Raw genomic sequence first — 24298 nt, forward strand, 5'->3', positions numbered from 1 at the left:
CACGTTTAAAAGCTGTTATAAATGTAAAAGGATGTTGTACTAAGTACTAAGATTGAATGTCACTTGGGGGTTGAATAAAACTGATAATGATGTGAGCTCAGAAAAGACATTTGTGGTTATTTCATTATAAATGTTATGTTATATTTGTCTGACCTACACGTGCCTCTTTGATTTAATTGTAAGCAGGATGACTGAATGATCATAATCAATGTCAAACCGACCAAAACAATCAATTTCGGTGGGGGTTGAATAATTTTGAACACAACAGTATTTACTTGCGAGCAAGCTGGAAGATTTGTATCTTCTGTAGGACAATTTTGCAAAGCACTGGTGGTCGCTATACATCAAGCTGCATTTACAAAGCTTACACAGAAGAGGGCGACAAACCTCAAACAAAATGAGAAAAATAAAAGAGCCCTTAAGAAGTATTAACCAAGGTTGTTCTTATTAATAACTAAAATGTTAATGCTCTCTATGTTTAAGTCACTTTGGATAAAGCGTCTGCTCAATTAATAAATGTTATTGTATTATTATTATTTTTAAGTAAAACCGTAGTAAACACTGTAGTGCCACCAGACTGCTTTAACAACGGGATACTACGACTGATTCTACAAATAACAAACAAGCTCCCTCTAAAAAACAAGGTTACTACGCTTTTACTATAATACAATTTTCCAAAGGGAGAGAAAAGTCGTGAGGAATTGAGGGTCCAAAATATTTAAAGCATTAAAGCCGAGTGATATAAAGTCAAGCAAAAGTCTTAGTGTGACTCCCTGCTTCATATAATGGGCCAAGAACCTCTCTTAAGTTTAGGGTTATGAGCTGATAAGGCCAGTTCACACTTAAATGTACTGGTGGCTATTTAAAGAGAAGGAGGAGTCCAAGTTCAGAGTCCATATAAATTGGATGTCTCCAAAGACATAGCCCAGTAGAGTATTCCCACCATGCCAGCCAAACCAGCACCCATTAAAAAATCAGCCAAGATGGCTGTTGTTAAAGAGGAGAAGCCGGCAGAGCCCGAGCCTGCGCCCCAGGCTCCCCCCGCAGAAGCACCACCACCACCAGCTGAAGAACCTGCCCCAGCTGACACTACCCCCCCAGAAGCACCTGCTCCTGAAGGTACTAAAGCAATGTTGAGCGTACTTCATTCGCTCTTTGATTATTGATAAACATAGTATTGTATTACGTTTTAATGTTGTAACAGTGTAGTATTATTTTTTCAGTGGAGTCTGTGGTTGTTGTAAAACATTTTTTGTAAAATAAATATGAAATGAATGAAGCCCATAAGACATCCTGGTGCCAGTTTAGCAGCAATAACAATTTGCTTTATTATACTGTTATGAAAGCAACATAAATGTTTATGGGAGTGTTTTAAAAAGGAGAATGAAAATCTTCACTATTTGCTTAAGAGAGGATAAACATGAAACATAAACCAGACTAGCTATTAAATGTCCTCCTGGAATACTTGATTCGGATAGGTCAATAACATGATTCAGAATAGTGTAGTTCAGTGTATCATTTACATCACATACAGCTGGAGACATATACTGATGTGTATGGAGGCATTCAAATTGACCACCTACCCACTAACATGTACCTAACATCACCTAACATTTATTTAACACTAGCTATTTCTACCCCTGCTGCTAAGACGGCTGCTGACCATTGACATGTGACCCCCGCTAGGGGTAAAGATAACAAGGTTGAACATTATAATCGGTGTATTTTATTTATACGAATGTTATAGGTCATGTCACCTATGTTGGCCGATACTACTAGCCTGTGCTTTCAAAATGTCTCTTACATGCCTGTGCCTTCATGAATATTTAACAAAATATTTACATGATCTTTTGTTGTCTGTACTCTTAGAAATAAAGGTGCTAGTAAGGCTTCTTCACAGCGATGCCATGGAATAGCCTGGTTTGTCGCTTCTTCATTTCTTGTCTTTTTATAGTCTGTCAAACCTTTTGAGGTTGTGTGAATGTTAATGGCTCATTTAAGACATACACTCCTACAAAGTACTCTTCAGAAACCTTTATTTTTAAGAGTGTAGGAAGCTGATATTTTCACAGCTTGAGGGGAAAAGCTACATCACGACACTTTTGTGGTCTGCCGCTTGTTTCCATCTCATTCAGCTCGTCTTTGTATCTGCCTTGTAGCTCGGGCTGCAATATGCTAAGGTAATTATTGATTATTGCTTGAGTGTTTACATGTAAAACTAACAGGTGAACTAGCATGTAGCATGGTTAAGGAAAGTATTTCGAAGAAGAAGAATGTTTTGAGCGGCTTTTGAGCAGCAAAGAGCTAATAAAAGTGTAACAATCTGCTCTTAGGCCCAGCTGAGGAAGCGCCTCTTCCCACTGATGCTCAAGCTGATGGTAAAGCTCTTTTGGTTTCACATAACCCTTTCTGATTTAACATGTTTTAAAAGTTTTTAAGATGTTCACTTGAGTGGAGGAGATACTGTAGCTGTAGAATCTAGTGACCTCTATGTGGAAAAGGGTTCATTTCAGAGTTTGAGTTTAGAATCTTTTTGAGATTTAACCTTCAGAAAATTACCATTTATACTTAGGTATTACAATTTAATTACGAAAAATATCAGTTTAAAGCGGATGGTAAAATCTTAAAAACCTTAAAATTCAATCGTATTTTAATACTTTAAATTATTTGAAAGATTCCATTATAATCCTAATATTCCTGCATGTGTGAACATCAGCTGCCCCTGCTGAACCTGCACCTGTAGAAGAACCACCTAGAGCACCAACACCACCACCTTCAGCAGGTAAGCATCACTCCATCCATCCATCCATCCATCCATCCATCCATCCATCATCTGTCCTTTTAAGGAGATCCCTCCATCCATCCAAATTCCACCAATGCATCCGTCTATTCTATGACACCTGTCCATTCATTAACCCAAATACATCTATTCATCCCTTAATTTATTCATTCTAACCCCAAACATTTATCAAATTCCATTTATCTGTTCACCAATTCAGATCAATTCATTTATCCACTTGTCCAATCGTCTATCCCCCAAACCACTCAACTCCATCCATCCAAATTCCATCCATTCATCCATCTTCTATGACACCTGTCCATTCATTTACCCATCCATCCCAATTATTCAATCGTTGGTTCTGGTCCTTGATGCCGATTGTTGTTTCTTGAGACTTATGGCTTTATAATCCACCAGTTCATCAAATCCTTCAATTTGCCTCTCATAATACTTTAACAGAAGGTCTTTTGTGTCTACTGAATGTGCAGTGCCCACAAGTGCTCCTCTAAACCTCACCGTGGTCGATGTCAATGACGACTCAGTCACTCTTAAATGGAGGACCCCCGAGACCATCGGAAAGGGTGGACTGGATGGATACACCGTGGAATACTGCAAGGAAGGATGTGCGTACATTTCCTCAATATTGCTGATAAGCTTGTTAGATCATGGCTGGTGTTTCAATCATCAAGCCTTCATCTTGAAACCAAACCATTCCGAACTATCAGATGTCACCAGAAAAGTAGGTTGTATGACTATCTGTTGTAGCACCTGTCTTAGAAGTGTCGTCAGCAGACTAATTTATAACCAGCCCCAGTAAGTATCCCTATTAGGAAGAGATGCTTTCAACCAACAGTCACTCTATCTGCACACACCACATTTAGATTTGCGGAGCTCTACTGACATCACCATGACATCATGTTTTTGTGTTTTTAAATTCTTATTTGATCTTGCGATTACTTAAGGTTCCATCCAAACGAATTTTGTTTCTCAAACTCTAATGCTGGGTTCAAACCAAATGCGTACAATCGTGTTCCACGCTCTTTATTCCATTCGGGAAAAGTTCGTTATTTTCACATTAGATACGAGCTGACAAATATTTTCAACCTTCGCGGAAGACGAGATTGAAGCACGTTCTCGCATTCTCGCAACCCGATTCCCGTCATTCACAAAGCCTGCTTCGAATTCGAGTTTAAACACGTCTTTGCATTGACTGTGTATGTAATTTACCGCCCAAAACGCTTAATTCGCATTTGGTGTGAACCCAATGTTATGATTGGTTTACACCAAATGCGTACAATCGTGTTCCATGCTCTTTATTACTCGCGGGAAAAGTTTGTTATTTTCGCTAAAGACGAAATTGACGCGCGTTCGCACCGCCTACCGCGAGTATGTGTCTTTGCATTGACTTTGTATCCAATGTACTAACACAAAACATTAATTCGCGTTTGGTGTGAATGCAGTGTTAGGTTTTCATCGTCTATACATTTTACACCCTGCAGCTTCTGAATGGGTGGTCGCCAATGTCGAGCTCAACCCCTCCAACCGCCTTGTCATCAAGAACCTGACAACCGGGGACCTGCTTAACATCCGTGTGGTGGCCGTGAATGTTGGAGGCCGGAGCGAGCCTGCCACCCTGCCTCAGCCTGTTGTCATCCGAGAGATCTTGGGTGAGAGTTTACGTCACCTATTCTACACTGGCTACATTGTAGTTTACATTCCTGTAGCTCAACTGGTAGTGGTCATGGAGGTCAAGAAACACGCATACTGACAAAATGTATACTTTGAATTCATTGTAAGTCACTCTGAATGACAGCGTATGCCAAATGCATAAATGTAGATATAATAAAAGAAAGCCCCGACAAACGTAGAAAAACGTTGAAGCTCAGGTTACAGCGCGAGTTCGTCAGTGGATGGGCCGTGTGCTACCTCTTTTCCCCTCAATGGTTTCAACAGCTGTGGGTATATAAATCCGATTGGCTTGTGCTGACAAGAGCTTTCATTAGCATTTAAATTACAAACATAAAGACCCGAGTCAAGGCTGTCAATGCAATCTGAGCCTGCGGGCTAAGGACTGTTGTAAACACATATGTTGTCCTTCTAAATGTAGCGAAGGTGGTTATGAATAATCCTGTATTTTTATAAGCATATTTATCTAGTGAAAGGATCATTTGAAATGCTTAAGCTACCCTCGCCTAGCGTGACTTGTGTGACAGGTGCAGGGCCAAGATCTGTTTGTATTTGGTGTTTATGCACTTGACCACTTTCAATGGTGGATCTGTTGGTGTCTCACTGCCCAACGTGGAACTTGACCTTGACTTTATTGTTCAAACATAAAGAATTACGTTTGGATTTCTGGTTTGATGTAAATATGTACTTTAGATATCCATTATTTTCAATAGGAATTCTGTGCCTACTGAATAACTAAGAAAATATCTCACTGGTTTCAATGGATTGAAGTTTTTTTTTAACAAATCCGCATCTTACAGTAGCTTTTAAAGTTTTGCATTGAAAATGATAAAAAAATGAGTTACCCCACATTTTTTAAATACAACTTATAATGTTTTCATGGTTTTACAAAGATCAACATATATTACCATCTTTATTTGTTTAAAATAACCCAATAGAGTTTCTGGACTCCGGTCATTATTGTTACTATTATTACACAATGTTATAAATAGGCCAAACTTACTGACTATATGTTAGCATTATACAGAATCAAAGGGTCCGATGTGTTCATATATTTGGGTTTAGCTTGTGAATGTTGTGAAGGATGGCAGCGATTCAAGACCTCATACAGGATTACATGTTCAAACGTCGCCTGTTAATAGGTTTGAAAGAAGGGTTTCACACATACAAGCGCAAACGTTAGGGAAATCAGGTCAGGTATTGCGAGGCACTCTGCAGAGGAATGTGACCTAACCTTCACAGATGAACCGCGTCAGCAATCTGTACTGCTTCACAGACAGAAACAAGGTGCAAATAGTTTCCTTTAATAATGAATGAGCGTGGTGCTCCTGCAGTCCTGGGACATAACTGGGAAATGTAGTTATTAGGGAGGATTACAGGCCTGCTGAGCGGTATTTGGGATGTTGAGCTCTCTGCTGAGTGATAGTATCATCGTTTGCTCGGAGAGAACAGCGTAAGTTTCGAGGCTGTTTCATTGGTGGAACTATCTAGAGAAAGGACAGTTTCCTTGAGTTTAGGTTGGTACTAGTCTTTTTGAATATTATGATGAAAAAGATTAACTGTAGTCATAATGAATCATGTCAGTTGACAATCGCCACGTCACTTTATTTATTATACTTGTATTGGTTGTATACATGGTTAAAATTGGGCTATGCTTCTATGAAATAGATTACATGTATTCAAGAAACTACTCCAAGTCTCCAGTTCCCAAATGCTGGCCTTTAATATCAGAGATGTTGACCTGAAGAAGTGTTTCACATAGATCTATATTTGGATCATCTAAGTGGTTCTCAAACTATGGTATGTGGACCGCTAGTGGTACTCGAAGACATGACAGGAAACTAATAACTCTTTAGATTCATTTTTTGTTTTAAATAAAACAAAGAAATAAAAAACCTTAGCTTTGTATACTGTGGTAGGCAATATGAGACCAGTTTTGCTGAGCTTATGCTTTTTGTTCTCCTTATGTTGTTCCAATTGTTTCCATTGTTTACCTCATTTGTAGGTCGCTTTGGATATAGCGTCTGCTAAATGACTAAATGTAAATACAATTTCAAAAGATACACATCATAAATACAGAATGCATCTTATTTAGCCCATGTGCAATTTTAATATAGTTGTATGGATCCCAAAAGAAGATTTTTTGAGAAATAGCTCAGTGCTTTTATGTCCATACAAAGGAAGTCAATGGGGTCTGTATTGTTTGGTTACCAACATTCTGCAAAATATCGTCTTTTGTGGTATATGGAGGTTAAATCAATGAAGCGCACGTTGCGATTTAGTTTTGACGCGCCGCTTTGTCAAGAGCCACTGCAGTAAAGTTTGAGTCGAATACAAAGTGAAACGAGACAGACCAAATTAAAATAGACCCAGTAACCATCACCTTATAACACACCTGTCCCATTTATAATCTGATCCCTAGATATCTGCTTGCTATATACAGTTGTTTATGCACATATTAATACTTAGGCTATCATCTGTGTCAAATATCCTTTCCATGTTATCTGTCTTTAAATTAGGTTTGTAGTCTTTCTGCAAGTCCCCACAAAGCAAAAAAAATCCCCCATCTGTTTACAAAAAAAGGGTTTTGTGTCTTGTAAGTGTTTGAATTATTAATAATACATTAGAATTGGAGGACAAGCTATATCTAATCATAAGTAAAAACTCTCAGCTCTACTATTAACTTCAATGTTTATTCATGTGATTTTCTATGGCGGTCATTAGGTGGTACTTGGAACAACTCATTTTATTAAAGGTACTTGGTCTGAAAAGTTTCAGGACCACTGATCTAAGATATGTTGCTATGGTTTAACTTTCCAATATGCAGCATAAATTAACCCACTGAAACAAAAGGAATTCCATCCAATTTAAAGGATGTTATGATTAAGACTTTTAAAATAAATGTCCTATCCCAAAGCTTTCCTATAAATCTTTCTTTCAGATCGGCCCAAGATTCGTATGCCCCGTGCCCTGAGGTCAAAATACACCAGGCAAGTTGGAGCACAGATCAACCTTGTCATCCCGTTCATTGTAAGTCACGTCTTTAATACATATCTGTGATGTTTAAATGCAGGTCACACATCCCGTGATCCTTTGTCAATCATATATTTTCTGTTTTATAGGGCAAACCTAAACCAGTGATATCATGGATCAAGGATGGCCAGCCTTTGGATACAAAGAAGGTGAACATCCGCAACAGCGACAAGGACAGCATACTCTTTATCCGCAAGGCGGAGAGAGAGGACTCCGGTGTCTACGAGATGACCGTGAAGGTGGACAGTTTTGAAGACAAGACTTCCCTTCTTATTCAGATCGTCGGTGAGACGCAGCCTGATCCAGAGACCTTTCATTTCTGTGCAGTCTCCTTCTATTCACTTCCCATTTCCACTCTTAGTTCAGTGATGATAGCTGTGTTCCAATTCTAAGGTCGCAGACTTAAAAATGAGCACTTGTTCTTCAAAGTATGCAGCCTCAAAAGTCCAAATACCGAACTTGAAATGAGACGGCCTATCCTCGCGGGGATTTCCTAATTGCTGCTCATGTTGCGCGTTGACAGCAGCAGGACACAGCAGAGAAGTTTCTGACTTTTTTAAAGGTTTATTTAACAAAAGTTTTGTATGATTATTTTTAAAATTTCAAGCCGTAACAGGCGTGCGATGAATCTCAAGATAGCCAAGCTGTGAAGGATACATTCGTTCTATCCTTAAACACCCGCGGAAATAAGGTCGCATTTTGAGGCTGCTTTTGAAGCAACCTTTGAATCGGGACAGCCTTACCAGCCTTCAGTCGTGCTGCTGTGAGGCAATCGGACTTTAAATCCAGCCTTCAAAGAACTCACCCTCCGAATTGGGACACAGCCACTGTGTCAAATGACCAATCTAAGACTAGATTAATTTTAATGGTTGAACATCTATGTGTAGATCTACCTGGACCACCTACCTCAGCCAAACTGGTTGACACCTGGGGCTTCAATGCAGCTTTGGAATGGACCCCTCCCAAAGACAACGGCAACACTGACATCACAGGATACACCGTTCAGAAGGCAGACAAGAAAACTGGAGTAAGTAATCCGTTGATGGTGATTATGGGATTGATGGTGTAAAAATGTATCAAAATGTTGCAATTTTTTGCGTACAAAGTACAAAATATCTTAAAGGGATGGTTCACAGTAAAATATAAATTGTCATCATTTATTCACCCTCATGGAACACAAAGGAAGATATTTTGAGAAATATCTCAGAGCTTTCATGTCTCTACAATGGAAGTCAATGGGGTCAGTATTGTTTGGTTACCAACATTCTGCAAAATATCGTCTTTGTGTTCTAAAGAAGTAAAGACATACAGGTTTGGAATGACATAAGGATGAGTAAATGATGAAGGAATTTTCATTTTTGAGTGACTTATTCTAAAACTATTCAGATGGTTTTCTGAAAGTCTGCCTCTGGGCAGATGTGCCATTGTTCTGACACCCAACTGAAATCACTTTAGACTGTGATAACTACCAGCAGAACAGCAGACACTACTTAGGGGCCCTTGTTTTGGGACGATTGCCATCATACTTAAAGGCAAAGCTTTATTTAGACATCTGCCAAGTCAATCTAGAGCAAGAGTCTGAGAGTCTGTATATGGACATCCCACTCGTCTATCTATAAGCTTGTATCCGGGTGTCAGAGGTCTGGGTCACATGGGTTGTGGTAAGAGATCGTAAAGTTAGGAAGATGTGAGCGCTGACAGACAGAGAGTTGTGGGCGATGACAGCTCATCACTCAGAGACTATCACGATGAGGAATCAAATACTAAATGGCCGGACTGATCACAAGTTTCTGTATGTATGTTGTAAATAAAAAATCACTTAGTCTTGAATGTCAAAGTCACAACTTTGACACCTGTTGTAGATATGGTTTTGTTTACGACGTGTTTATAAGATGGAACCCACCCGAGGTGTATTTTTAGGCCTTAAACTTCATTTAGTGACACAAATTATCCTGTTCATCATATTTAACCGAAAGGGGAATTCAGCAAGAATTTAGCACCTGCTGATGGTGTGGTTGATTAGCACGCACTGTAGGTTTAGTATGTAATTAATGCACTTTATTTCCCAAAGGGGAACACGCATCCCTAAATGTAATACTATTTGTAATATGCATCACTTTTAAGAATAGAGTGTTTTAAATAAGATGTATTTTAAGACATTATTAAAAGTCACAGTACTTTTTCAGCAAACGGAAATGTAATATATGTGCACATTTGAATATTCATATATAAAATACATATTTTGTATATGCCCAAACCATAAAAGACACTATTAGAAAATTGACACTTTCATATATTGATATATGTCAACCACAAAAAATCTATGTTTATATATGTATAATATATTTATTGTCGTAAATGGAATGTTTATAATTATTTATATATGTGAGATATATGTATTCTTAATTAAGTGTTATGTATACATTAGACATACATGTGACATTTTCACTTATATATGCGATAATCGTTTAATTATGAAATATATGGTTTAATATTTGATCTTTTAATACGGGATCTTTGTACTCACATTCCATACTTTAAACGTACATTAAATGAACAATAAGCTAGAAAAAGTAAATTAAATATAAAAAAATCGTATCAAGCTGCACAATCAATCAAAACAATAAACAGGCATAAGAATCAGAACATTTTGCATTTTTAGTGGATTAGATAAAGCCCTGCAGTTTTGTGTTCCTACATCTTGGTTAGTTTTTGCTATATTGCCATCCCCAAAGGGCCCCTGGTGAAGAAACTTCCGTATCACTGCATCTGTAAGAAATCTGTAAAAGTTAGGTGACTATAATATAATTAAAATATATTGATTTACTAGGCCTAGTTACTTACTAGTTTTGTTTAAACTTAAACTTAGATTAAAAATCAAATTGTCTGAAACCCTATATTTCCGAATGTCCCCAACATTTTAAAGCAACTTTTAAACTTTGATAGTGTTGGGTGGGACAGCAAACTAAACTTAATCGTAGTCGACATGATGTTAAAATATCTTTAATCTGCTTATCCAACACTGTACCAAAGTTTAATTTTGCTTTTAAGTTAGACCTGTGCCTAAAGCCTAAAACTACATTTAAGATGTAACTAGCTTTACAAGGTAAATATATCGAGTATTGGTAAAGATTATTTTTAAAAAGTGGAATATTAATTATGTTGTAAAATGTTGCCACATACCACTTGATCTGAGCTTCACCTTCCTAAGGACAAGGCAGAACAACAAGCTAGCCTACATGCCCATGCAAATAATATTCCTCTACAGACACAAAGAATAATACTATAGTGACTCAAGAGTTCAGTGACAAAGTTCACAACTAAGGTTATAATCTAATTTTCTATTTAGCATCAATTAAATATACAGTTGACATTCATAATTAATGAGGTCACTGTTTAGGCCTGGAGGAAGCTATTAAATAAGGCGGTTGGTTTCTTCACATTGCAGATGCTTGTTTTGGTTTCAATAAAATACGTAACCTTTCCTGGGTTTAGATGCTCCATCATTCACATTACTGTCATCCACGATCTTATTTCAACCTTTTCATGAAGTAACCGTGGGACACAAGCAGGAATAGCAAAAGATCAGCAAAGATAAGAACAAAGGGGTAACTCCGGCCCAAAATGAACATTTTGCAAATAATTACTAACCCTCAAGTAGTTTAACATCTGTACGACCTCCATTTCTCCCAAAAATGCAAATCAAGGTAGTTTAGGAAGCTTTCTGACTCCTCAGACTGCAACGCAACCAAACACACAAGCTACATGACAGTGTCAGCATCACTTGACGCATGCGCCTTCTGACCACACGGGCACTACATCAGAATGCGCATGCGTCAGAACGCGGCAGCATGCCTTGTCTTCCAAGAGCCCAAAAGAGCTCATTTGACACCCCTTGTATCTCTCTCCACTAGCTACCGGTGGAAGCCCGTATCAGATTCAAGTCACTAATGCTTGCTTACAGGACCATCACTGGACTCCTTAACAACTCCTTCCTGTTGGAACATTCTTCTTAACTCAGTCTGGTCAACCATATGAAACACCAAAAACCTACTTAAAACCTATCTCTTCTGTGAATACTCGATAGACAAAAATTAAAAGCTAACCCTCTCTCTTGCTCACAACAGGTATTGGTCTAGCTTTTCTTGAAACTTGTTACTTTGTATTAGGACCTATTGTATTATTGCTCCTGTTTGACATATTGCTTATTGAGTCTCTGTAAGTCACTTTGGATAAAAGCGTCTGCTAAATGACTAAATCTAAATGTAAATATGTTCTAAACATTTATCTTCATACATCCAGAAGATGTATATATGTGTTAATAATATTATTATCTTATATGTTACATATATGGCAATATCACTACTGATTTAGGGACATAGGGACATATCATTTATTACATTCCTGTAAATTTATCACCTCAAACTTGATTCTAGATCGTAGGTTTTTGCACTAAATTACTGTACCAAATGCTAAAAAATGGTTTCGACGTTTACTGAATCATCCATGTATTTTTATTTGTTTTATAAATACTCAGTTTTCTATTAACACGTGTAATAGTAAAGTCAAGAGTCCTGTGTACGGATTTGTTTTAACAGTAATGCTGTTTTTGACAGGACTGGTTCACGGTTCTAGAGCACTTCCACAGGCTCAACGCCACAGTCTCTGACCTTGTGATGGGAAATTCATACAGCTTCAGAGTTTTCACTGAAAACATGGTCGGAAGGAGCGAAAGCGCGGCAGTCACGAAAAACATTGCTCATATTCAGAAAACAGGTAAGGTCACGTCGCTTCTTTTGTTTTTCGTTTATCACATGGGCGTGTGAAGTTGGTTACAGTAAAGTTACAATGAAGTTGGTGGGAATACCTTCCCACCATGAGAACTTCCTTTGAATGGCCATCAATGGAGATGTTCTTCAACACCAGACTGTTGTGGTTACAGCGACTACCAGTGGAATTATAAGAATGGGTCAGGTATAAAGAGTGCTTGAGATAATGTTGGAGATAATTTGTTGGACCACATAGCAGAAACTGTACACCTGAAGCTCAACTGGTATAACATGGTAATAAGGTCATCGGTTGGAATCGCCTGGGAACACGGCGAGAGGGCGTAAGGGCATTTTCAGATTTTAATTCAAGATTATGAGGGCACATGAATTTTAAAAAGAGAGTGGCCAGCATTGGTAAACTGTTTACAATAAACGCTGCAATATTTCATGAAAAATAGGAATTGTCCTTAAACAAGTCAGGTCGTTTTTTTACCATTACACAAATGACTATGCGCATCCATTCCATTCCATTCCATTTTCTACCGCTTATCCGAACTACCTCGGGTCACGGGGAGCCTGCGCCTATCTCAGGAGTCATCGGGCATCAAGGCAGGATACACCCTGGATGGAGTGCCAACCCATCGCAGGGCACACACACTCACTCATTCACTCACACACTCACACCCTACGGACAATTTTTTCCAGAGATGCCAATCAACCTACCATGCATGTCTTTGGACCAGGGGAGGAAACCGGAGTACCCGGAGGAAACCCCCGAGGCACGGGGAGAACATGCAAACTCCACACACACAAGTCGGAAGCGGGACTATGCGCATCAATAAAGCGATAATTTTCAATAATCAGAGTGCAGTAACATGTTTACATGACATGAGAACACCTCTTAATTTGCACCCGTTTACTTTAAAGTTATTAAATCTGATTATTTGTTATAATACAGAGTACAAACAATGCTCTCCGGTACTGTAGGTGTGTGTTACTTGCTACCATTTTAATATATTCGCGTCAATCGCGTCAAATGCAAAACACAGCTGTGTGGACGTAGGCCTATTTAATGGTTATTCGGCACCGTAATGAATATAGAAATCTGATGAAAAATGTCTCCACAACAGTGGTATACGCTCATTGGTATACTGTTTCTGTATGAAGGTAAGGAGCAAAGGCTACTGACAGCAAGTTGTGTTGAAAGTAAAACTTCAGACCGTCATGTTTACCTTGAATTTGTACTTAAGGTACGTGACAGAAGCACCTTGATCAGAGCAGCATAAATACAATTAAGGTGTTTACATGCCTTCATATTGCAACTTCGATTATGCTTACTGCAAAACTATTGGCTGCGATGTCAGTGCTAATCATGGTTTTCATTCCTCACATCATAAGTGCATCTGCATTACAGCATGGATTATGCTGGTGTGGTCGTGTGAAACTGTCAGTCTTCCCTCGCCATGAATTCACATAAAATACAAGGATCCAGTTGACGGTTAAATTAAACTACTGAGGGTTCCTCAGCCTCTCATCCCGAGCTGTTGCTGACAGAATGCTTCTGCAGTACAAAGTGCCTTTTTGCGAAGCAGAGGTTTTGCTGAACAGAACAGTTCTCAAATGCAACATTAATCAGTTTTTCACTAAAGAAAGCTTAGATAGACCTTTGGCTGCAACTTTGCAGCTTAAATCGGCCAAAGACCACCCACCTTGAAAGAGGTGTCCGACTCCTAATGCTTTGGCCCAGTCCTTGAATGTGTCAACGGCGCCATTACGTTAGGAATGGCAAAACTGCTCTATAAACATACCAACGAAGGGGGAGTTACAAACTTTTGGCAAAGAAAGCACATTTTTCAAGTGTGCACGAGTACTATTCCTTATGACAATACATATTTTCGGACAATAAATTAATCAATAGAGACAAATCATTAACCATCAAAATTGGTTGTGGTTTTTCTTTCTTTAATTCTGGAGAACGACTCTTAAGTCAAGGTTTTGAAACCAAAAGTAAGTTAGACTTTATTGTCACAAAGCTGAAACAAAGCCGAGTTGGATTGCAATGCAGCTGACATCTCTTCTTCCAGCCTAGCTTAAATACTCGTCTTCTCAGGCACATGCCGCTATTATCAATTACCATAGGAAGTATGATGAGGGGATCTATTCATTTACAGTCCAATTTGGTCACAAACACATGGAACAGGAGGCCTATTATTAGTATCCTGATTTGCTTTTCAACATGTGATTATAATCACGAAAGCTGCAGACCCTCTCCCATCCTTCATCCATGCAGGCATTTAAAACTGCATTGCATAGAATAATGCAAATATATAATGGTAGAATAAGTTTATACATATAAGGAATTTTTTTTTTTTACTATACTTTAACAAAAACCCACATCTTCTTTATTCACTTGTATATGTTTTTTTGACAGTCTTGCCCTGCTCAATATGGTGGCGTCAGTGACCCATGATTTTCAGCAGCCAATGTGTATCTACGAACAGTAGTTGCCAACAGTGATAATTTGTGCTTTTAATGACCCCTCATGTTAAATCAAACCAACAAAATATGAGACGTACGTTACAAAATGGGCAAAACACCAAACCTTTAAGAGATTTATTAGACAAACTGATTTGGCAAAAAGTCAAACCACAGTGAAAATTGTCCGAATATACAACCAAAATGCTAAACTACAATTTTATCAGGTTTTTTGATCCCCTCTTGAAGAAGATCATATCCATTTTTGGTGCAAAATATATCAAACTGTGGGAGGTTTGTGGGCATGTTCTGAGGTTAAGGTTTCTATAAGATAAGCAAACCCTACACAGAAATTGTTGTCTAGACTTAATGGCATAAAGTAGCTATACCCTTTGTACAACTGACAGACCCGGCTGAGGTTGTTGTCCCCTGTTCTGTAGGTATTGTCTACAAGCCGCTGGAGTACAAAGAACACGATTTCAGCGAAGCTCCCAAGTTCACAGCCCCCCTCAGCGACAGGGCAGCAACTGTGGGCTACACCATGAAGCTACTGTGTGCGGTTCGTGGAACACCAAAGGTACAGATGATGTTTGACATGCTTTTTGTTAATGCTTACAAACTGTATGAATAGCTAAATACTAATTTATGAATACTTGATGGCTAAAGAGAAGCTCAAAATGGCTTTCCAGCAACCGAAGTCATTCATTTTCGAGTTATTCAAAGTCACAGAGGCCATTGGCAATGCAACAGAGTTAAGCAAAAGATCAGGAATGCAGTTTGCCAACTACCAATAGAAGTACAATCATCTTCATTGCTTAAACTTTTATATTTGCCGTTATATTAAACGCTTTCAATATTATCTGTCGTTTATAATGAAAAATATCCAGCCTGCATCTTTGGAGTCCCAGAAGTTGCCAATATGCTACAAATATACTTCTGAAGAAGCGGTCATCATAATCTAACAATAGCTGTTGATAATCCAACAATGCCATCATCAGATCCAGACGTCCTTGGGTTTGAGCTCAATAAATAGACAGCTTATGTATTCCCATAAATCTGAAGTACATGTGCTGTAGTCATAAAGTAGAAGAAGTATATCTCCACTGGGTGTTCTGCTAACCACTGAAGCCAGCTGGTAGATAGACATGTATGGACTGCGTTGGCTTGTCATTCCCAAGGAGAGGAATGGAGACTCAAGTTTCGAGAACAGCTGAGATACATGCAAATCTAGGCTGAATGCAGGTCCTGATGTAGGACCTGCATTCTAGGACAGCCCATAATCCCTGCTTAATAAAGCTTGTTATGTGGGTCCTCTCCATTTGATGGTAACAAGGCTGACGTGTCGAGTGATTCGAGTATGAAAGTAAAAAATGACTATGAGTAAAGAGTATGAAAGCACTGGGATGTTTCAATGTTTATGCACACTGGTCAGTGTTCACTTCATTTCAGGCTGTGATTTCTGTATTTTCTCTCGGTTCAAGAACACTTGGAAAACCATTTAGTAGCACGTGCAATATCGCTTCACTGAAGCATGGCCTAAGCAATGTGATAAAACATTACCGTATTAATACAATAGGGAAATATTGTTGCAGTTGAACTGTCATTCCAGACCTGCTTCCAAACTGTCTTTCTTCAGCAGAACACAAACGAAGATATTTTGATAACCAAACAACCTAGGAACCTATTGACTTCCACTATATGGACACAAAACCACAGAGACATTTCACATAAAAATCTTCTTTTCTCTTCTGCATAGAAAAAGGTCATTTGTAGGGTGAATAAATTGTGAACTAGTAGCCAGAAATTCAGAGATCTGTTAAATTTTAAATAAGAACTGTAAGCACATATTTTGATGGGGGCCACTTTCCATTTGGAAATAACACAGAGCGCCTTCAGCCTGTTAGATGCATATGGAAACTTTAAACCTTCAAAGCCACCATGATGTTACTCAAATTTAATGCTGGCGTTTTGGACCCTTCGAGTTTAACTGGTGAAAGCGAGAAGAAATTTTGCACCGGATAGACGCCATCTGTGTAGACCCTATCCCAAGAGGAGCTTTCAACAGCAGGGTTCTCTTATTCCGAAAGATTAGTCAGGATTCATTTGGGTATCACTGGTTGTCCAGCATCATCAGGTTACTGCAAACAGAATCCTAAAATGCTTCTTTAAACATGACCTAAGCAATACAGAAACATGCCGTTCCAGTTGATGGAGCTTGAGTGGGCAGAAATCATGAGACTGAGACGTGTGACATTTTATATAAAGCACTATGATGCCTGTCAGTGTGTCAGGGATAAATTCAGTGAGGCTAGAGGGTCATTAGCACTGCAGTTTAGAATCGTTTGAGTTACAGCATTTGACAACATTATTGTGGATGTAATAAATGTGTCAAGGTTTGCCATCCATGAATTACGCTTTCTTTAATCAGGGTTACAAAATTTGTAAATATTTTTGGATAAACATGAACAAAAATCAGTAAGTGACCAAGGACATGAAAATGTGTGTTGAAAACGATCTTTCTTTACTCTGATTCGCAACAATACGTTTACATTAGTGATAAAAAATGGGACTGTCACATACAATTTGAATAGTTCAACCAGCATCAAAAACAACTCTACAAGTACTTGCAATTTTATGATTTAAACCGAGATGGCGATAGAGAGGCACAAGTAATTGAATTCAGATGTAAAGAAATTTCAACCTGATCTCACAGGATTTTGTAATTATTCTACAAAAATATAAAAAGATTCATACAACTTCATACTGATTAGATACCTCGTAAGAATGTTGTGAATTGCCATGAGTTTTGTTGGTGTTATTAACATTGTTTGTTATTTCACTTATTATTGCTTATCAAATCGGATATTTTCCCTTCTGTGTACTAGAACAGAATTTTTAAAGAATATCCTATGGTGACTTTTTTACAAACTGAAAGTAAATGAGGATTGAGACTGTCACATTAGGAACATTCCCTGAAAGTATGACATACGGTAATTGTAAAAGTATGATACAGTGATAGTATGATCACTGTGTGATTTATTTACAACAGCTATCAAACCTTAAGTGAATTCTCAACAACAATCCTGCTCTTTAGTGGTCTGTTACCCGCTTTGACTCAATCATTCTTATTGAAAACAAACTATTCGAAAAAAGACCTCCTGATCTACTGTTTAAAGTGCAGGCAAAACTGATGCATTGCAAATGACTTTGCCGTTATCTTTGGTTAACGTCACAGTTTGGCAAGGCAGAAGAACCCACATGCAGGCAGATGGTGATGACGGGTAAACAAAGGTTTATTTAAACTAGAAAACAGGAACAAAACAAAAGCCCTAACAAGCCCTATCTAACAACAAGAAACGAAAAGAATTCCCACAAGGGGGCAAAAAACTAAATCAAAACAAGTCGACACAACATCACAAACCAACAGGCAAGGTAAGGGATCTACAGACAGGATATAGCACGGGCAAGGCAACTAATGACACGGCACGGCACAGCACAGCACGGGACGGCACATATAAAGAACGAGCACAGGGCAATGAACACGAGGACGTTTTAAAGGGAGACAGACAAAGGGAAATTAACAAGGGGCAGGTGTGGGTAATGAAACACTAATGGGAAGGTAACTAGGAAACGAGATGGCGGGAACAGAGAGCCGGACCGGAGAGAGAGTATAGAAGAGCGCTAGGTAAACTATTGCTCTCTGTCCACACGAAACCTAAGGCTATGCCATGGCTTCGCCCCAAGACCAAGAATAGTCATGAAAAGATGGCGGAACCATGTCTTACTTTGTTTATCTGTTCTGTGTCTGCAGCCTAAGATCGAATGGCTGAAGAATCAGATGGTTATAGGGGACGATCCCAAATACAGGCAAATCAACAGCCAGGGAGTTTGCTCACTCGAAATTCGCAAACCGTCCAACTTTGATGGCGGAGTCTACACTTGCAGGGCCAAGAATGCTCTGGGTGAAGCTACAGTGGCCTGCAAGCTGGAGGTCAAAAGTAAGTACAGGATCATTTTCTCTGTGACTGTAACGAATGCTAGTGAATGCATTTTTAGCTGATTGTTGAGACTGTGATCCTTTGAGGTGTTTATCCTGAAGTGGAACTGCAAGTAAGCATTTTGCTTGCTGAGCTGGTTTAAAATGACATGTATGTAACGAGTAATGTGCATGAATGTATACATGAAGGCATTTGCTGATCAGTTACGCTTTTCTTTCACCAGAGGTGATTGTTCAAGAAGAGAAGAAATAAACAGGTCAGTTAAACATTCTGCTAAATCAATAAAAAAACTCTATAAATTATTTTAAATATTGTCAGATGCAAAGTCACTTGTTTAATTTGCAAATATGTTTTGTAACATTTGTATTGTGATTTTTATTTAGTTTTCTTTCCTGTAATACAACATTTTAAGTTTCAACATAACTATTAAGTAGAACTTATTTCGTATTTCTTTAACACATACAGTAAATATCATTTAAACAGTACATAATCCTCATCTCTGTAATCTGAAAACGAAAAGAGATTTATAATGGAAATGTTACAGTGAAAAAATCTCTGAATGCTGCAAATGCAATGTTTCCTTTCTTTGTGTTTTGCGGTGAAACATGATCTGCACTAACACATTTATTAAGATTCACTTATTTACATCTATAGACAAAATTATATAATCAGGTCAAACTTTAGATTATGGTCCATCCCCACTATTAACTAACTAATAACTACGTTTTATGCCTTTTTAACCTCCTACTTACTGTTTATAAAGTAGTTTTTAGGTTTAGGTATTGGGATTTTAGTGTAAGAAATAAAGTGTAAGAAGTATTCACAAATCATACAAGAAGGACACCACAATTTGATGTTTTTTCTTGGCTGTTATAAATGTGCTTCAGAAACACACTATTACAGCTAACAAATAACTAACCATAATAAATCAAGGGTAAGAGCCCAACTAAAGGAAACACTCAATACTATTATGGTGACTTCTTATTAATCGTGTTTTCTTTAGCGAGTCTGTTTTATAACAGCAGATAATTCTCATGGATGACTCACTATCTAAATTCACATGAAACGGTGTAGTTCCACTAAATACAGGCGTACAAGCACCCATCAGTGTATGACATCACAGTATCTCAAGAGTGAATAACAGCATTTCTCAAAATGCTGTGTAACAATCTTCCACCAATATTGCATTGAAGTTTACAGAAGTTTAGTGTACAACCAATAAGCATATTAATAAGCAAGTATTTATTAATGAATTTCTGTACCATAATATAAAGTGGAACTGAGGTATGTCTGTTAAGTGCTTACTCATTTCTTTATGAGTCCATAAAAACTGCTGAATGCACACTGTGCCTCCAGGATGTACAGAGATACTGTACTAAGAAGAAACATATTGCAGACCTGTTCTTCCCTTTAGCACATTTTGTGTTGGGTTTTTTATATCGCAGTTTCTTACATGCGATGGCAGCTGTTTACACTTACGGGATCTCCATACATGGAGGCCACTGCAAACTGTGAGAATGTGGCCGCTCTCACTCAAAGAGGCCAGCGGGTCTGATAATGGCTGTGCGTGCTAAAAATGAAACTGTGACAGAGGGACATGACCACATTTCCACATTGCAGCGAAGAGAAAACCGCCCATTACCAGTGTTTGCCTAACTTGCGATCAAAAAGTTGCATTTGTTACAAATACAAGCAACACATAAAACAACTGCAGGAATTTATTTTTAAAAATCTTTTGAAGGTTTCATTTGTTGACATGACTTAAAATCATTATGCTATTGCTGAAATGAATTTTGTTTATTTTTAACCCCAAAAGGTTTTTGATAGCAGCTTCACTTATCTCTTAAAGACACAGTGAAATAAAAAAAACGTTTTTTTCTTTTATTAAACATAAGTTAGCCTCAGTGGCCTTCAAAGATCAGCTGTGCAGCTTATTTACAACTGTTTTATACCATAGTCTGTTTGAAAACTCGATTCGGCTTGAAGGTGTGAATTAAAGCGTTTAATGCATAGGTAGTTCCAGAGCTGATGAAAACAGATTTGCGACACACTTTGAGCGCTTTCCACCATCGCGCCAAACAGTTCCAAGCACAGTATGAGACGGTTAAAGTTATTTTTTCACGTGAGCCTGGTTTCGACATGGCACGATAACAAACTATTCTCTGTTCATGCTAATGAATACGAGAGCCGTTATAGCTCAGTCGCTTGTGTTACCAAGGCAGCACATGAAGCGTTTGCATTTACATTCTTAAAATGTCCGTTATCAGCCCTGCGTGGAAAATGAAACCATTTATGTACCGGCTGGCATGATCGGCACGGTGTGAACCGATTTAGCAAAGAGAGGAATTCGGCGCGATTGTTGAAAAGTGCTCATAGATCTCGCTGCCATGTGGTCACATGGTTCATGGACCGCTCAATAGTTTCAAACAATCCTTAATATCAACCTATTTTAATGGATTTTAGTGGGACAGATAACAGCAACTATATTTGCATAAATTTGGCTAAATATGTTTAGCACATTGTGTCCACTGAATACTACATTGACTAATTTATAGCAGCATAACTCTGGAGAGTAATAAGAATAGTAGATCAATAAATATAAGATCTATGAATATAAGATATGTCCGCCAACTTGTTAAAATGTTTAATCGCGCCGTTATTTCACCAACTGTACAGCAAATGCTTTTGGGAGGGATTGAAATGAATGGGCTTTAGTGCACTTTTATTGTAACTATTGGTCACTTCATGACACAAGTTTCTTTCGCATTCCATTCTTCGAAAAGATGTCTATGCAAGTGTCGTAACTCTGTTCTTAAATGGTTCTGGGCAGTTCCAGTCAGTTTGATCAATTTTTTTAATTAACTGAAGAAAATAACTCAATATCAGCTTTAACTTGGCAAATTATCATGATATAAGCGGGATACTCCACATCTAGCCATGCATTAAAGGATGTTAATGCAGAGGCCTCCATGTCTGGCTGTGTATCACCCCTTACTTGAAACCAGTACCTTGTTTTCAGTACAAAATACATCATCAATATCAAAGAAAATGTTAGTGGTGCTCATACAAACCTCACCATCATAGACCTTAGAGTGTCTTTATGACTTTCCTCAAAGTCTTTAGAGTGTTCTATTGACTACTACTAGGTGGTTCTTTATTGTCCCACCCTTTGTGAGGCTCATTTTCAATTTAAAACTGATTTTATATTTGGCTCACAGTTACTTTTAAAGATTGATGCTATGGCTTAATTTGTCTCTTTCAGTACCTGATGAGGAGCAGAAAGCAAGACCTTAGATATAAAACGGTGAGAAAACTTGAATTTATACCACAAAGCTTCTGTTAAAATGATTGAACTCCTGTTTTTATGCTAATTTTGCTATAGTAAAAAGTGACTTATTAGTTACAGTATGTGATATACTTCTGACAAATAAAAAGCATGACCAGGTTTTTATCATATGCAGGCTAGCAATGCTTGTTGGTTCAAGAGTAGGCTAGAAAAGTACAAATGCTACAAGTAGAAAATAAACAAAGCTCAAGTTCTATCTAGTGCGATTAACCACACTGTTTCACATTCAAGGCTTAAGAAAAGTTCCAGACTAAAACAAATGTTTGAACTGTCTTATCTGAAAATAACTTGCACTGACATATTTCAAAACAGACCAGTGCCATTGTTTTCGCGTAAGATGAACACACCAGTAATGTTTTTTCTAAAACATAAAAAGACATAAATATCTCAATTATCTAAGGCATAGTCCTGGCTTAAGCTAAGCCTTGTTTGTGAAACTTGGCATTCTGGGTAAAGGAGTTTCCATTTTTCTGAGACTTTCCACTTTCTCTTCTTTTCCAGATGTTTACAGTGGTGCTGGAAGACGAGCTGAAGTGTGCCGAGCCTCAACCTTGTTTCTATGATAACTTCTTTGAATAAAATATAAGAAATATTTGAAAATTGCTTTTAGGGGTTATAACAATTCTTGAGTGCTAACAGGAGGAGTTTGGTTATAAATAATTGTATATTGTTTGCTTGTCACACTATTTACAACTTGTTTGTTTTGTTAATAAGACCCTCATTGTAACGCAGTCTGTTTCCGATTAAAAGAAAATAAATTCAAGACACCCTTTATTACAAACTTACATGATATTGCACAAATGGTTGTGAATTAGCTGCTTGCTCTTTAAATTGTATTTTGTCTCTGGATAAGGTCCTGCACTGTGGAGAGTTTTATTGATTAAACTGTGTTGTTATAAACCGGCCTGTATCACTTTATAAAGATAAAGTTTAGAGTCAGTGCAGTTTTGAACAGTGGTCACAGATCTATATCTTCAACAATGCCATATTGGTTGAGTAAAGGAAGCATGAAGGGTTTAAATTTGGATTTGTGGTCGTTTGTTCTTGTTCAGTAGCTTTGAACAGAGAGAGGTGAACACGATTAACATCTGCATTGACAGTTTAACTTCTACTAACTCACACGATACATCATCATTTCCAGACTTAAGTTCTACTTAAACGCAAAACATTACCAAAGTGTCACAATCCAAAGCAGCAAACTATTGTCTCTGCCCATGAGCCAGTTTGCAACTCATCTTGAGTTTTGACATCCTTGCTTTGCTGTTGGGTTACTAACTACGTTAAAAAAAACCCACCCCAGCTGTGGTTGCAGGATGTAGGTTCACCACGTGTCAGATGAGTGTTACTTAGAAACAAAAATGACTAATATTGATACCTAACTCATAAACTATAAAAATTGCAACATGTCTGAAAAAATGAAACACTGTAATGCAAAATATTTCAGTAATAAAGTCAAAATTGTCATATGTCTCAAATAGCCTCTTTTATCGACTAGCATAATTGCAACAATATAATTTAGTCAACGCTATTTTGTGAATACTTAAAAAGACAGAACTGTCTTTTCAAACTTGATGACATTCTGAAATTGATAAAAAACAGAAACACGTTTGTCTGGTATCACTGGCTTCTGCTTAAAATATTGTTTGTGTTGTACAGTGCATCTCAGTGTTGAAGCAGCATTTTATCAACTTCCTGTTTTCTCATTACCACTTGTGGATTACGTGTATTCTTCTTCACACAAGAAATCCTACATTGACTAACCACGTTTCTTCTGAACACATGTGTAGAAAACAGTGATACAGAGATAAATTCACAATAAACACCATGTTTCACCAGCTGGAAGTACAAAAATTGGGTGTAAGTCCAACGTCGCACCAAAGTCTATATCCAGACTTGCGATAAATATCTACACCTCTTGAACCATCTAAAACTACAACCAGGCACAGTTACACTTATCTTAGACGATGCGCATCCCCGCAGGCACATTCTACTGCATTTAGACTGACTTTCTTAGCACGAAATCTAAAGTACATGCAAACGAAATAACAAACTAGGGAAAATATCAAGGCGTCTGTCAGAACATATCAGTCAATGAAGCAGCGCTCCATTCCTATCGGTTTCATGTATAATTTTGGAAATAATCTGTTGATTTCATGCTTGATTTCGCTGCAACGTGTAGTGGGTGTAGAGAAGCGCACGACAATGGAGTATA

The 24298-nt window shown here is 38.0% G+C and overlaps 1 protein-coding gene across 3 annotated transcripts; it reads left to right on the top strand.

Moving 5' to 3' along the window:
• Window positions 1-932: 932 nt before the first annotated feature.
• mybpha (myosin binding protein Ha) lies at window positions 933-23550 on the top strand. Of its 3 annotated transcripts, XM_056732717.1 has the most exons (14): window positions 933-1119; window positions 2334-2378; window positions 2717-2782; window positions 3268-3402; window positions 4279-4446; window positions 7407-7495; window positions 7588-7783; window positions 8386-8525; window positions 12115-12274; window positions 15183-15319; window positions 18554-18740; window positions 18964-18996; window positions 22003-22044; window positions 22588-23550. In XM_056732717.1, exons 1-12 carry the CDS (start codon window positions 945-947, stop codon window positions 18990-18992), a joined length of 1527 nt encoding a protein of 508 aa, XP_056588695.1. In that variant the 5' UTR covers window positions 933-944; the 3' UTR covers window positions 18993-18996; window positions 22003-22044; window positions 22588-23550. The 3 variants fall into 3 exon arrangements, with proteins under 3 accessions (XP_056588695.1, XP_056588696.1, XP_056588697.1); XM_056732718.1 differs by lacking the exon at window positions 2334-2378; XM_056732719.1 differs by lacking the exons at window positions 2334-2378; window positions 2717-2782; window positions 3268-3402.
• The last annotated feature ends 748 nt before the right edge of the window (window positions 23551-24298 follow it).

The sequence above is a fragment of the Triplophysa dalaica genome, chromosome 20 (genome assembly GCF_015846415.1).
Source record: "Triplophysa dalaica isolate WHDGS20190420 chromosome 20, ASM1584641v1, whole genome shotgun sequence".
Classification (NCBI taxonomy): Eukaryota; Metazoa; Chordata; class Actinopteri; order Cypriniformes; family Nemacheilidae; genus Triplophysa; species Triplophysa dalaica.

Bases quoted from the DNA above. Each gene is read 5' to 3' on its own strand.
- mybpha (XM_056732717.1), top strand. From the start codon at position 945: ATGCCAGCCAAACCAGCACCCATTAAAAAATCAGCCAAGATGGCTGTT. The intron at 2,783-3,267 runs GTAAGCATCACT...CTGAATGTGCAG, and splicing joins AACACCACCACCTTCAGCAG to TGCCCACAAGTGCTCCTCTA. The intron at 18,741-18,963 runs GTAAGTACAGGA...TTCTTTCACCAG, and splicing joins CTGCAAGCTGGAGGTCAAAA to AGGTGATTGTTCAAGAAGAG.